This window comes from Rutidosis leptorrhynchoides, chromosome 3, assembly GCF_046630445.1.
Source record: "Rutidosis leptorrhynchoides isolate AG116_Rl617_1_P2 chromosome 3, CSIRO_AGI_Rlap_v1, whole genome shotgun sequence".
In the NCBI taxonomy this organism is placed as follows: domain Eukaryota; kingdom Viridiplantae; phylum Streptophyta; class Magnoliopsida; order Asterales; family Asteraceae; genus Rutidosis; species Rutidosis leptorrhynchoides.
In genome coordinates this window covers 178,432,568-178,447,935 of record NC_092335.1, presented here as the reverse complement: position 1 = coordinate 178,447,935, position 15,368 = coordinate 178,432,568, and the positions used below count along the sequence as shown (strand labels likewise).

Here is a 15,368-nt window from a genome sequence, read left to right as displayed (position 1 = left end):
GTTTGTACCTATAATTGCTATTAGCGTTAATATAATACAAAATGGAATACTAAACTAAGTCAATTTTGATTGATTTGACCGACTTATGACCGATTTTATCAGAATTCCTGACTTTTGACCGGTGTTGACCCAATTTTTAATGCATTTGACCTGACTTTTGACCGTTGACACGCTTACAAGAAAACGGGACGGGGTCGAAACATTTTAGTCACCAAAACGCCGCAACGGGCGTCGTAACGGACGCAACGGATGCCGTTTACAACAGTGGTTAGAATACATGTATAATACAATGTAAGTTAGTTAAGTTATGATTTGTATAGATTTGTTACAAATTTCACGTAGCTACAACAAGCAAAATTATCCAATCTTGTTTTACCCATAATTTCTTCGTTTTAAATCCGTTTTGAGTGATTCAAGTTGCTATGGTTTCATATTGAACTTAAGTTTATGAATCAAAACAGAAACAGTATAAGTTTATAGTCGGAAATACAGGTTACAAGTCAATATTATAAGAGGTGGTCATTTCAGTCGAAAGAACGACGTCTTGATCACCATTTTGAAAAACATACTTCCACTTTGAGTTTAATCATGATTTTTGGATATAGTTTCATGTTCATAATAAAAATCATTTTCCCAGAAGAAGAACTTTTAAAACAAAGTTTATCATAGTTTTTAATTATCAAACCCAAAACAGCCCATGGTGTTACTACAACGGCGTATGTCCGGTTTTTCGGTGTTTGGTTTTAAATCATTAAGTTAGCATATCATATAGATATATAACATGTGTTTAATTGATTTTAAAAGTTAAGTTAGAAGGATTAACTTTATTTGTGAATAAGTTTAGAATTAACTAAACTATGTTCTAGTGATTACAAGTTTAAATCTTCGAATATGATAGTTTTATATGTATGAATCGAATGATGTTATGAACATCATTACTACCTCAAGTTTAGTAGGTAAACCTACTGGAAGTGACAAGAAATGATCTAGCTTCAAAGGATCTTGGATGGCTTGAAAGTTCTTGAAGTAGAATCATGACACGAAAACAAGTTCAAGTAAGATTTTTACTCGAATTAAGATAGTTTATAGTTATAGAAATTGAATCAAAGTTTGAATATGAGTATTACCTTGAATTAGAAAGATAACCTACTGTAAGTAACAAAGGTTTCTTGATCTTAGATGATTACTTGGAATGGATTAGAAAGCTTGGTAGTAGACTTGCAAACTTGAAAGTGTTCTTGATTTTATGAAACTAGAACTTATAGAATTTATGAAGAACACTTAAAACTTGAAGATAGAACTTGAGAGAGATTAATTAGATGAAGAAAATTGAAGAATGAAAGTGTTTGTATGTGTTTTTGGTCGTTGGTATATGGATTAGATATAAAGGATGTGTAAGTTTGTTTTCTTGTAAATAATTCATGAATGATTTATAATACTTTTGTAATTTTGTGAGATATTTCATGCTAGTTGCCAAATGATGGTTCCCACATGTGTTGGTGACTCACAAGGGCTGCTTAGAGCTAAATTATTATGTGTATATACCAACAGTATATACGTCTAGGAGCTGAGTATTGTACGAGTACGAATACGGGTGCATACGAGTAGAATTGTTGATGAAAATGAATGAGAATGCAATTGTAAGCATTTTTGTTAAATATAAGTACTTTGATATGTGTCTTGAAGTCTTTCAAAAGTGTACTAATACATCTTAATATACTACATGTATATATACATTTTAACTGAGTCGTTAAGTCATCGTTAGTCGTTACATGTAAGTGTTGATTTGAAACCTTTAAGTTAACGATCTCATTTAATGTTGTTAACCCATTGTTTATTATATCTAATGAGATGTTAAATTATTACATTATCATGATATTATGATGTATGAATATATCTTAATATGATATATATACATTAACGTGTCGTTACGACGATAATCGTTACATATATGTCTCGTTTTGAAATCCTTAAGTTAGTAGTCTTGTTTTACATATGTAGTTCATTGTTAACATACTTAATGACATAAATAATTATCATCTTATCATGTTAAATATAGTGTAACAATATCTTAATATGATACATATGTACTTAGTATGACGTTGTCATAACGATAATCGTTATATATATCGTTTCGAGTTTCTTAATTCAATAGTCACATTTTATGTATATAACTCATTGTTAATATACCTAGTGAGATACTTTCTTATCATAATATCATGTTAACTATATATATGTCCATATATATATATATATATATATATATATCACCATATAGTTTTTTACAAGTTTTAACGTTCGTGAATCGCCGGTCAACTTGGGTGGTCAATTGTCTACATGAAACTCATTTCAAATAATCAAGTCTTAACAAGTTTGATTGTTTAATATGTTGAAAACATTTAATCATGTAAATATATCAATTTCATTATATATATATATAAACATGGAAAAGTTCGGGTCACTACACTGAAACCGTTAGTAAAAATGAGTTCGTGTAAGGGAATTAGGCCGTATTCGAATGGTTCACGGTGAGGGTGTATGTAAGTGAAAATGGAGCCTAACCCTTATTAGAAGTAGCTTTTTTTATTATTTTTATGTATAAGTAACACTTAGTCAAATGTATAGAACTCAATTCAGCTTGTATCAAATAATCAACTTATCAATACAAACGATCAATTTCTTATAATTTGAACAGAGAGGTTCTATCCTGCAAAAGGTAGGTTCTCGTTCAGTATACATAAAGGTCCAAGTTAAGTAACATATCAGAAAAATGACAGCTTAGTTATCAAAATTTGACGGCAAATACATGAAACGAAAACTAGCTGGACGCTAAAAAATTATTAGTAGACTCAACTACCATACGTAGAAACCAAGAAAACAGCAGCAGCATATATATTACCTAATGAAACACAATAAACAACCACTAAAGACTATCCAACAGTACCTCAATAAACTGTGACAAGTGATCGCTATGAAACATCTCGGTTTAAATGCAGGTCTATTGACATATAATGTAAATTGACAGTCAAACATATCAAATGAAACTGACATTTGCATAACATCTACGCTGATGGATGCCAGTTTCAGATTCAAAAGGACATTCATAAACCTTGATGGTGTAACTTACCAGTTTCAAATTCAAAGAAATACACCTATTTTCAGTAAACACATGTTCTGAGTTTACATTCGACACAATAACCTCTATCCATTCGCACCTGACAATGCAATCGACAAATTGTACGTTTTAAAAGCTTGAATACAAGGTAGCACATGTAACCTTACAAAAGTACTTTTAATCATGAATACATCATTTGACTTTCAATCTTGCACTTTATTCGGAGTATTTGTTGCAGAAGAAGAAGCTCCATCACCCCTAGATATCTACATACAATTAAGTTAAATATATCAGTTTGTTACTTACATCTTTGCCCCCATTAAAAACGTTCAACTTATCCAATATATCAGCTGCTGATATATTTTTGGTAAATTGATAGATGATTGAAAGTAGTGTAATCTGCTATTGTAAATCTTAGCTTATGATAAAAAAAAAAATGCAGTTAGAGGCAGAGTTGTTCAGTAGAAAGGAACAAGAAAGTCAGAATTCTTGTTATGGTAAACTTACTTGTAATTCCATTGCTTTATTAAGTTGCATCACAACTTGTTCTGCTGTTGGTCGATCTTCTCTTTTCTCATTTAGGCACTTGTAGGCAATCGTCTGAAATACACTTAGTGCTTCCGGCTTGATCTGTTCTTTTATTTCCCCAAATACAGCTTCATTTTGTGTTCCTTTTTCAAACATGTCTTTAATGAAAACTGGTAGATACACACCTTCTTGTTTGCGAATCACATATGTTGGTCTTCCGCACAAGATCTCAAATAAAACGACACCAAACGAATATATATCAGACTCTTTGGTTAAGAAACTCGATTGCACATAAAGTGGGTCCACGTAGCCCGGTGTGCCGCATGCACCATCGATCACGTAATCAGTTTCTTTATCTATTGCACTTATCAAGGAAAGCCCAAAATCAGCAAGTTTTGCATTCCATTCACTCATTAGCAGAATGTTCTCGGTTTTGATGTCCCTATGTATCACCGTTGCTTGTTTCCCGATTCCTCTATGAAGAAAATCCAATGCGGTTGCAACATCAATACATATGTTAAGTCGTTTCATCCAATCAAGACGAGTATCACTCAAATACCTATCAAGACTTCCTCTAGGAGCGTACTCATAAACAATGATTTTTGCATCGTTTTCAGCACAGTATCCTACAAGACTGATGATGTTATTATGCTTATAATCAGACAGAATTTGGAGCTCATTCTGAAATTGTTTTTCCCCTTGACCACCCCTTATATCCAATCGCTTTGCAACAATTGTATGATCACACTGTGGAAGTTTTCCTTTATAAACTTTCCCAAACCCTCCATGGCCCACACAATGTTTCTCATGGAAGTTTTCAGTGGCTAATTGTACGTCTTCAAGTGAAATCCTCAGGGGGTCTTTATGGTTTTCCTGTCAACCATGACACCAATCAAATAGTTTATACATGCATTATGACAAGATGAAAATTAAAAGTTATCACAATTTTGTACACCTTTGTAGCTCTCGTTTGAATCTTTGACTATATATATGTGTGTGTGTGTATATATATATGTGTGTGTGTGTGTGTGTGGAGCAATCACGAAGAAATATACTTACTTAAGAATAGAGTTAGAATAATTTTGGAGCGCATGTTATCTGACTTTAATAACTGGAAAATTTTCAGCTTTGAATTTAAATCTTTATTACAAAAGGGTACAATCATAAATTTAATACTCCTTTTATACCATTTTATTGGTTAACAATATGAATATGAAGTGGTTAACAATATGAATATGAAGGTTCATATAAATTCTTACTGATATGAGAAAAAATGTGAGTTCACAAGGACTTAACTTACCTGATATGATAAAGCTTTCTCGAGCTCCTTTACAACAATTTTCATTGTTGGACGTTTATCTTGAGTGATATCCACACACGCAACAGCAATTTTCAAAAATGCATCAAGAGAATTTTCGTTGGGACCCCTAAACAGGGTAAAACTGTTTTCAAGAGATTCTTCCTTTATTATAGGGTCTATCATTTCATTCAGTGTTCCATTGTAGAAGCATTTTCGGGCTACATATGCCAGTCCTTCAACGTCAATCCTAGTGTAAATTTCATCACTGGCAAACTTCCCACATGCAATCTCAAACAAAATTACTCCAAAACTATACACATCTATTTTTCTATTACATTTACCCGTCGCCCAATCTGAACCACGGGTCTTATAGAAAGAGTACATATCGAAAGAAAACTCATCTCGATTCGGGTGAAGGAATCTAGAGTACCTAAAATCACAAATCTTAGCCCCAAAATTCTCATCTACAATAATTGTAGTGCTGAACATACCACAATGTGATATCATCTTTTGGTCTTCCTTCTCATAATGTAGGTACTTCAATCCATACGCAACTTCAAGGCATATTCTCAAACGTTTTGACCATGTAAGCATAATAGCCTTCTCTTTGAAAAACAAATATTCAAAAAGTGTTTCATGAATAGGAATCTCAAACACGAGGATCATCTCGAGATCTTCATCACAAAATCCAACAAGAGTGACTATGTTAGGATGCTTACAAGTTGTAAGCATTTCAATTTCATTATATAGTAACTCTATTCCATCTTTGTATTCTCCAAGGAGGCGTTTAATATTTACAGTGGAGCGTTTCTTAGGTAATTCACTTCTATTCTTCTCTTTTACGAAGCCAAATTTTTGTTGATCAAAATGCTCAAGTTCTGCTCTGTAATAGTAACAATCATCGTCATCTCTAACGAGGTATCGGTCAGAAAAGTTATCGGTGGCCACCCTTGTATCACTGAGTCGAATACGAAGATGCTCAAAAGGATTTTCCTGCAACATCGTAACATGGATATAAACAAAAATGAAAAGAAATTGTATACTTTTTTAAATTGTTGATTCCTATTGAGCTATTATACTGACAGTGCCCTATGTTAGGTCGAGAAATTGAAGAGATTTGTATGATGTAAAATCACCAAAATGCCCTTACTATGAAATGTCACCCGATATGTAAATTTACCATTTTAACCTTTATATCCTCTGAATATAAGTGATGGCTATGGGAGTATAAATAGCCATCACATTCCCACTTCCTAGGGTTAGCCTTCATAATTCCCAAATTACCTACACTTTAGAAAACACACACTTAAGCTTTCTCTCTAAACCTTACACATTGTATCCTTCATCATTATTCACTTTTGACTATTAGTTGTGCTTGATTCTGTGTTTACATACATATTACAGCATTTGCATCATCATTACACAGTTACCCTGTATATACATATTGCATACATATACATACAGTACATAGACGACTACATACACTATCCGTGATCATCAAATAAGCATGAATTGAGAGAATCTAAGTATATCAATATATAGTATTAAACACATTATAGGGATCCAAATTGAAAAATAAACATTATGTTTAGTATATTAAAATGAGGTGGTACCACTGAAATGGAACTGGGCCGATGTTAATTTTGCTTTTAGGCCTGGGGTTAAAGAAGATGCGGCCAAACTTCCATATTTTATTTAATCTAATTAATTTATTTTCTTGCTCCTTAAGTTTAGTGTTCGAGTTAAATTAGGATTGTTATTCCGTTCCCTTATTAAATTAGGTTACTTTTATTATAGATAGATAGATAGATAGATAGATAGATGGTACTTGTAATTCAGCAGGAGAGCTATCGAATAATAATTTTTTTTGAATTTTATCAGATTTTTGCGGTCGTGTTTTTTCCTACAGGTGTTTTCTGTTCATAATACATGGTCCGTATTAGATTAAACGGACGTTTTTCATTCTAATTAAGAGTGTTCAAATTATGGGTTGAGATATAATGAACCAAAATTATGTTTAGTTTATCAAAGAATAAACGAAGTATTTCATTCTATTAAAAAGTGTTTGAATTATGGGTTATGATTTTAAAAAGGAAAAGGTAAACTGATAGAGAACAAGCCTCCATAGTTGAACAGTCCAGAGCAGCCCAACAACTCCAAGCCCAAGCCCATGAAGGAAAGCTCTTATAAATGGTATTGGTTAGGGTGAGAGAGGGAGTCATGTATTTTGGTGTGTGTTTTGTGAACGGCCATTGTTGGCTTGGGCAGTAAGTTTGCATATATGTGCTTCTTGACTGATTGAGGCAGGAAGATACCATTGCAATTCTTCTCTGATTTGTAATTTCCATTTCCATATTAAATAAAAGTACAAAGTTTATCAATACAAGCTTCATTCTAACATTTATTTCTCACTACTATATTCTCTATCAGCATCTAACAAGGGCATAAACAAAACGAGCTTAAGCTTGGTTCATTTAGCTCTTGAGAGCTTGAGTTCGGCTAGTGAGTAGCTTTAAGTTTTCTAAGATTTTAATAAGGTGTTGATTTCATCAGCGTTTACATATTCGGATTACAAACTTGTTCAAGTAATTAATTGGCATACTATATAGAAAGGAAAGAAAAAAAAAAAGTAGAAGAAGAGTGTTACCGAATTTTCATGTGTCAATTCAAATCCATCCACAACTTGGTCGGAATGTTCTTGGCATTGTGTTTGCTCCTTCATTAATCAATAACATTAACATGAAAAAACAAACATTAGTGAAGAAAACTTATATCAAATGTTGTGTTTTTTTCATTTTGCTACAATATTTGAAACTTCTGCCGTCCTTCTTTATAGGTATTTTTCAAGATGTTTTCTAGGCAATAATACAATATATACGTCAATTTGTAGATTGGATTTTACGTTTTTTATATGAACAATGAGAGCACCAGGAGTGGGGGTGTCACTCACCCGTCTCCCCCATGTCACTTAGTGACACCACTCCCCACTCACGTCGAGCACCTCCATTTACCCCATGTCAGTCGCATATGCGACGTAAATTGAGGCACCCGTTCCAGCTTTTTTGTTCTATATTAATTTATGTTATAAAAATAAAAACTGACATACCCCAAGTGACATAGGTCACCACTCCTCACTTTTTCTGACTCACCAAGTCAGGCCTGCCTGACATGTCAAGTGACCTGTGTCACCACTCCCAGTGCTCTGATATTTCCATCATAATTGTGATAAATTTACTATAAAGTACAATGTAATATGAATACTTATTGCATAGGTTTGGTGCATGGATCTATCACTATTAAAAATTAAGGTGGAAAACTCATATGAATCATTTATAAACGTGATTTAATATTGGATTTTAATCATACATTTTAATTTAGTTTAATAGGAGTATTCCAGATCAATAGCTAAAGTAACTGATATGACTCGTCGTTTTCTATATGCAAACTAGTTATCAGTTTACAAAAGTGATATCCAGCCTATTTCATCGTATAGGCAAGGTTGGTACAATGTTTTGTTTTCATAATCAAATCTGGCCAGTGGAGCCAGAAAACCTATCAAATTCCTTATCAAGGTTTAACCAATTCCTAATACGATAATAAATTTCAGTAGTATATAACCAATCCATAAACCGAAGACAAAAAAGAAATAATTCCTTATAATATATTGACTTACTTGAAAAGATAATGCTTTCTCAAGCTCTTTGACAACCACTTCCATTGTTGGACGTTGGTCTTGAGTTGCCACACACTGAATTGCAATACGTACAAATGTGTCGATAGAATCTTTGTTGGGCCCTTTAGTTATAACTAAACTGTTGTCATCAGTTGCTTCCTTAATTATAGGATCTATTATTTCCATGAGTGTTCCCTTACGGTAGCATTTGCGTGCCACATATACTAGCCCAGCTTTATTCTCCTTCGTGTACATTTCATCCACGGCCATCCTCCCGCATAAAACTTCAAACAAAGTTACTCCGAGAGCATATACATCTGAATCTCTTGTTAACATACCCGTCTCATCATATTCGGGATCAGTGTGAGATTTAGTGCCACGAATAGAATTTAATTGAAGAAACTTTTGGTTAGGAAGAAGGAACATCGAGAGCTCAAAGTCAGCAATCTTTGCCCCAAAATTCTCATCTAAAGCAATTGACATTGTACAGAAATCACAGTTGATCACACTCTTTTGGTCTTCCATCTCATGGTGTAGGTACTTTAATCCATATGCAACATCAAGGCATATCTTCAAACGTTTTTCCCAACTAAGAACAGATTTGTCTCTGCGGTTATCCAAATACTCAATAAGGTATCCATTGGAAGCATCCTCAACGACAAGGATCTTTTCATTATCCTCATCACAAAATCCAAGTAGAGTGACTATATTGGGGTGCTTACAAGTTGTAAGCATTTCAATTTCTGTACCGTATACTTTTTCTCCCAATGTCTCTTCTCTAGGGCGTAGGCGTTTTATAAAGACACGTTTACTTTTATTCCTCTCTTCTACAGAGGCGGAATTCTTTTTAATCCAGTCTTCAAGTTCTGCCCTATACACGTCATAGGACCCGGTTCTTAGATAGATCCGAGAAAAGTTGTCGGTGGCTAAATTTATATCAGCGAGTCTAATCTTCATGTGACTGAGTTCAGATGTCAAGCGTTCCAAGTTGGGTCTCTACAAAAAGGGAGGGGGAGCTGTTACTTGAAAAGAAATTGTACTTTAGACTCATTTTACTCTTTTTCCAGTTATTAGTAATAAAATTAACCTAACCCAACCCATGACATATTTAACCCATTTACTAAAATAATGGCAAATGATCAATTAACACTTCTAAGTTAACCACATATCTTGACAATCCGTTAACATGATCTACTAAAATAATGGCAAATGATCAATTAAGAGGCAAACTGTGATAGTAAAAGAAATGGAGAAATAGGAGGCTCTTACATAAAGCCCTTCTTCATGCTGCAGCTGAAGCTCCAACGCTTTCTCAAGTTGATTGACAATAAACTTCATATCTGGGCGCTGTGCTCGCTCATCATGTGTGCAAGCACATACTGCTAATACGAAAGTTCTGCTTGATAGTAAGCCTATTTGATCATCTAGGATGGTTTGGATCACAGCCAGTGTTCCGTTTTCTTCCTGAAATTTGGCCAGTGGAACTAGAAACCTATCAAATTCATCAGGAATAAATGCTTTCCTCATGAAAAATATTTCCCATAAAACAACACCAAATGAGTAGATGTCAGACTTGTAGGTCACACCTCCAGTCTTTTCTATTGCTGGGTCCACATACCCTTTTGTACCAATAGCTTTCGTGATGAGAACCTTATCCATCTCATGTACTGAACGGTGGATGGAATATTCAAAGCCAGATAACTTTGGCTCAAATTTATTATTTAATAAGATTGTAGAGCTATTGATGTTACAATGTATTATTGAGTTACTACGTCCATCCTCATAATGGATGTAACTTAATGCACGCGCAACACCAATACATATCTTTAGTCTTTGAACCCATGTCAGACTTGGCTTGCTTAGATGCATCTCGAGGCTTCCCTTGGCTGCATACTCGTTTATAATCACCTTTTCACCCTTTTCATCACAAAACCCGAGAATAGAGACTATATTTTCATGCTTGAGACTAGAAAGCACAGAAATTTCTGTCAAGAACTGGATTCCTCGCTTATGCTTACTGTCTAATCGCCGTGCAGCAACTTTCACCCACCTCCCGGACCGCAAGAGCTTTCCTTTATAAACCTTCCCCAACCCACCATGGCCGATGACATTTTTTTCATCAAAGTTGTTGGTGGCTTCTATGATGTCTTCAAGTGGGATTTGTAAGTGACTAAAATTCGAGATTGTAGATTCCATGTTTCTGTTTTGATGTATAAATCAGTTTACAAAATGAAAGAGAGTACGAAAACAAAGGAATAGAAGTTTATGCTTTTCTCAAAAAAGAAATGGATTTCAAGGTTGTGTTTTTATATGCATATATATCAAATAATATATCAATACTTCTAGCCAGTTGAAGTTTCACATGTTAACACATGCCCCATTGAATGCTAATAATATTATATTGGCAACTGGAACATTGCTACGAATGAACAAAAATATTTTTCAAACATATAGTTTCATATGGAGTGAGATGGAGATGCTTTAACTACTAGTTGACTATTTACATGTGAACTGAGCTGGAGAGATGGGGATCCTAAACCAAAAGTTGATTATTATTTACATGAAAACAATTGCAAGTTAGTTGGTGTTCTTTTTTATCAACCATTAATGTTTTTAATGGGAATTGGTTTGGGTCGGTTCGGACAAAGTTTGGGTTGAGTCTGGTTTGGGTAAAGTCTAAACGGGTAAGATACTCAGATTTCAGTCAGGTTGAACGGTCGGGCCGAAACCCCTGTTTAGAAATTTGAAGGTGAGAAAAAAAAGCACATACGTACATACAACAATATTACCTGATCTGGCTTATGCAACAAAATAGCTAGTGTACATATATAAAAGAGAACAAACAACGCTTTCTCAAGTTTGTTGACAATAAACTTCAAATAGCTAGTTTACATTACTCATGATGCATGTTATTAATTATTTCTTCGAACGTTTTCCCGGAAAAATAATAACATTCATCACAAAGGTTATTTTATGCTTATTAAAATATGACAGAATTAATAAATCGTATAGCCCAACAACATGTCCAACATATAAGCCCAAGAATCCATCATTTTCTAAAACCAATTGGTGATAGAGAGACTTCCCCTTAGACTTATATGCATACATTTGTTTTGTCCCATGGCCGATGTGAGATAACTTCACAACACTCATGATGTTTATTTTATGTTATATATCACCAAGCACGGTGCGTGTTGCTTGGTTTTTGGTGCGTATTTACGAGAAAAAAGGGTTGTCTCATTGAATATCTCGTATACACACATCACACACGGGCATGTACGCATCATGCGTGGTGCGTGGATAAGGGGCATTTTTAGCAATATCGAATTTTTGAGGGCATAATGTTAAACACTTCAAAAAATGGGGTCATTTTGACCAATATCCCAGTTAAACAATTTAGGAGTGGTTATTTTGTGTTTATTAAAATATTACTCCTGGATAGCAAGCAAGGGCCGTATACCCTTCTTATTTGGTCGTTTGACCATGGGTAGCCACAAAATACTTTTAGGTAAAGTTGAAGTCTTTATTTTAAATTGTTTTATTTCTATCCTATTTGATAGTTATCCGTTACAGTGTGAAGTATCTTTTAGTTTTTTATTATTATTTGAGTGAAAAAAACAAGCAGTTGAGCTTTTGTTTCAGAAGGTTGTGTTTAACATCCCAACAAAGGTTTTCAAAAGCGTATTTTAAAGCTTTTCTGTTATTCTGTTAGTTTTAAAGCTTTTAAGAAACAAGTCAAATTCGAAATTTTTACTTTATTGTTATATTGTCAACTGCTATTGATATTTGATCATAGAAATTTTTAAATTGAAACTGGGAGCATGCTACATGTGGGCTTTAGTTGATCTATAAACTACTATTAGATATATCAGTAAGAATTTTTTAACTACAACTTGACTACTATAAAAAAAAAGCACAAACATACAACAATAATACTTTATCTGGCTTATGCAAAAAAAAAGTAGTGCACATATATAGAAGAGGACAAAGAACTAGAAAACAGAGAAGTACTAAGATTCATGGCATCCAATGAAAACAATTGCAAGCTAGTTAAGGCCCCGTTTGGCTCGTGTAATTCCAAAGGAATTTGATGGAATTGGAATTAGATTCCTTAGACCACTCCGTTTGGTTGACATAATTTGGAAGGAATTATATTCCTTGGAATCTTGAGATTCCTTCATCTATGGAATGTTCATTCCTTCAAGATGTTGATGGATTTGAATTCCTTTCAACATTAAATTTTTCGGGTCGCGACTCTAGAGCGCCTTTTTGGCGCTCATTTTCGAGGCACGTTTTCAGGGAGCTATTCGGCGCGCGGTTTCGGGGCGCGTTTTCAGGGAGCGTTTTCGACACGCATTTTTGGGTCGCGTTTTCGGGCCGCGTTTTCTGTTCGCATTTTCTGGTCGCGTTTTTATGCCGCGTTTCGTGGCGCGTTATCGTGGCGCGTTTTTAAGACGTTTTTTCGCGGATCGGGTCACTTTTTTGGTGCGCGTTTTCGTGTCGCGTTTTCAAAGCGTGTTTACGGGGCCGCCCGGAAATGCGCGTTTTCGCAGGGCGCCAGGAAACGCGCGTGCGTGTTTTCGCAGGGCGCCCGGAAACGAGCGTTTTCGCAGGGCGCCCGGAAACGAGCGTTTTCGCAGGGCGCCCGGAAACGTGCTTTTTCGCGGGCGTCCGGAAACGCGCGGTTTCGCGGGCGTCCGGAAACGCGCGTTTTCGCGGGCGTCCGGAAACGCGCGTTTTCGTGGGGTGCCCGGAAACGCGCTTTTGCAGGGCGCCCGAAAACACGCTTTTTCGCGGGCGTCCGAAAACGCGCGTTTTCGCGGGGCGTCCGGAAAAGCGCGTTTTCGCGGCCGCCCGGAAACGCGCGTTTTCGCGGCCGCCCGGAAACGCGCCCGAAAAAGCGCGTTTTCGCGGGCCGCCAGGAATCGCGCATTTTCGCGGGGCGCCCGGAATCGCGGGTTTTCGCGGTCGCCCGGAAACGCGCGTTTTCGCGGCCCGCCCGGAAACACGCGTTTTGGATCCCCTGCTGAAACGCGCGTTTTCTCAGGGCGTCCAGAAATGCGGATTATCGGATCCCCTACAAAAACACGCGTTTTCGCAGCGCGCACGGAAAAACGCATTTTCGCAACGCAAACGAAACACGCGATCTCGCAGCGCGTCCGAAAACGCGCGATCTTGCAACGCGCCCGAAAACGCTCTTTTTCACAGCAGAAAACGAGCGTTTTCGACACGCGTTCTCAAATCGCGAATCTAAATTTTTTTATTTTATTTTATTTTTATTTTTTTGAAAAAGTTAGTCTGGAAATGAACAAAAAATTTAGAAACGTAATTCTTTTTATAACTTTTTAATTATTTTATAAAATGAAATTCAATTCCATTCCATATAAAATAGAACACATTTTTCACATTCCATGGAATTTATTAATTCCAATTCCTTCGGATTCCAATTTCTTTGACACATTCCATTTCATCCAAAAACATTCCACGAGCCAAACAAACGGGGTGTATGATCAAGATTACCATAAAAGGGTGCTTTACATTGCAGATATAGCAACAACAAGTAACAGTCAACGAGGAAGACCTCAACACCGAACCCCCAATTTAAACCTATTAGTTGCGACTCGTGTATTATTGCTGGATTACTGAACAATCGCCAGATTCAAATCCAGAGCTTGAAGACGAGGTTAAAATTATGTTTGGGTTCGCTTAAGTAATAAGATGAGTCAACTTTAAAAATGAGTCAATTAGTCAAATGCCTAAACCAGTAAAATATCAAAAGAAAGGAAGGAAATACTGTAGTTTCCATTGTTGTTTCCTAGATATTTACTTGTTTTTGCATTATTGTTTCCTAGATGAGTCAACTTTTAAAGACGATTCAAATGCCTAAAAAGTCAGAAGAAAGGAAGGAAATATGGTTGTTTGCGCTGTTGTTACCTAGATATTTATACTTACAAGGCCGGGTGGCCTCACTAGTCCAATTCTGTCATTATTACTGGACTCATTTAGGCCCAAAATATTAGCTCACATCAAACCTATAAAGAAAAAAGAAAAAAAGAAAAAAAAAGGCCCATAAACGTACCATGGAGTTACAACCGGCTTGTTGGGCATCCAAACAACCAAGTCACCAAACGTCATTGCGTATCTCATATTCTCATATCTCGATCAAACAATTTGTCGGTTTCTTTGGCGTCACCCATCACTATGCACATCTTCATCTCTTCATTCTTCAAGGATCAAAACACAATAACAATTCAAAAACAAGATTGAAGTAGAATTAAAGAAATGTTGTTCACTCTTTTTTTTATTGCCATTGATGAATGAATGATAAACCGTGAAGAAAAGATAAGAAAGGATAGACAGGAAGTGAGGACGAATAAATAAGGGTTGTCAGTTGTCACGTGTTACTGAGTAGATGCCTACTTGCCTCATCTGTTTATGTATATTATTTATATTATTATATCTACATATCTAAAAGGTATAGTTAAAGTGAATAGTAAACCTCACACGTTTCACAAATTACCCCTAATTTTTTATTTATTTACATTTTAGCAAAATAGTTAACTTTATAGCTTTTATAAATTGCCACAAACTTTTAACATTTTATACTTTAACCATTAAACTTCTCGTTCATTATAAATCGACCACATACTTTATATACTACCTAATAGACAAAAAACGATTAATAGTCACCAGGGGCGTTTTCGTCATTTCACTTTTTTCCCTTTTCCCACCTTTTTTTAAAAAAAAGCCCC

At 35.4% G+C, this 15,368-nt stretch overlaps 1 protein-coding gene across 3 annotated transcripts; it reads right to left on the bottom strand.

The window, feature by feature from the left end:
• Positions 1 to 2,973: 2,973 nt before the first annotated feature.
• On the bottom strand, positions 2,974 to 14,967 carry LOC139902767 (uncharacterized). 3 transcript variants are annotated; one of them, XM_071885372.1, is made up of 7 exons: positions 14,696 to 14,967; positions 9,886 to 10,816; positions 8,617 to 9,612; positions 7,591 to 7,659; positions 4,944 to 5,936; positions 3,623 to 4,516; positions 2,974 to 3,381 (listed from the first exon to the last, which is right to left on the bottom strand). In XM_071885372.1, the coding sequence occupies exons 2-7, from the start codon at positions 10,810 to 10,812 to the stop codon at positions 3,319 to 3,321; spliced, it is 3,942 nt and encodes a 1,313-aa protein (XP_071741473.1). In that variant the 5' UTR covers positions 10,813 to 10,816; positions 14,696 to 14,967; the 3' UTR covers positions 2,974 to 3,318. The 3 variants fall into 3 exon arrangements, with proteins under 3 accessions (XP_071741473.1, XP_071741475.1, XP_071741474.1); XM_071885374.1 differs by lacking the exon at positions 14,696 to 14,967 and adding an exon at positions 11,406 to 11,508; XM_071885373.1 differs by lacking the exon at positions 14,696 to 14,967 and having other exon boundaries at positions 9,886 to 11,515.
• Between the last annotated feature and the right edge of the window lie 401 nt (positions 14,968 to 15,368).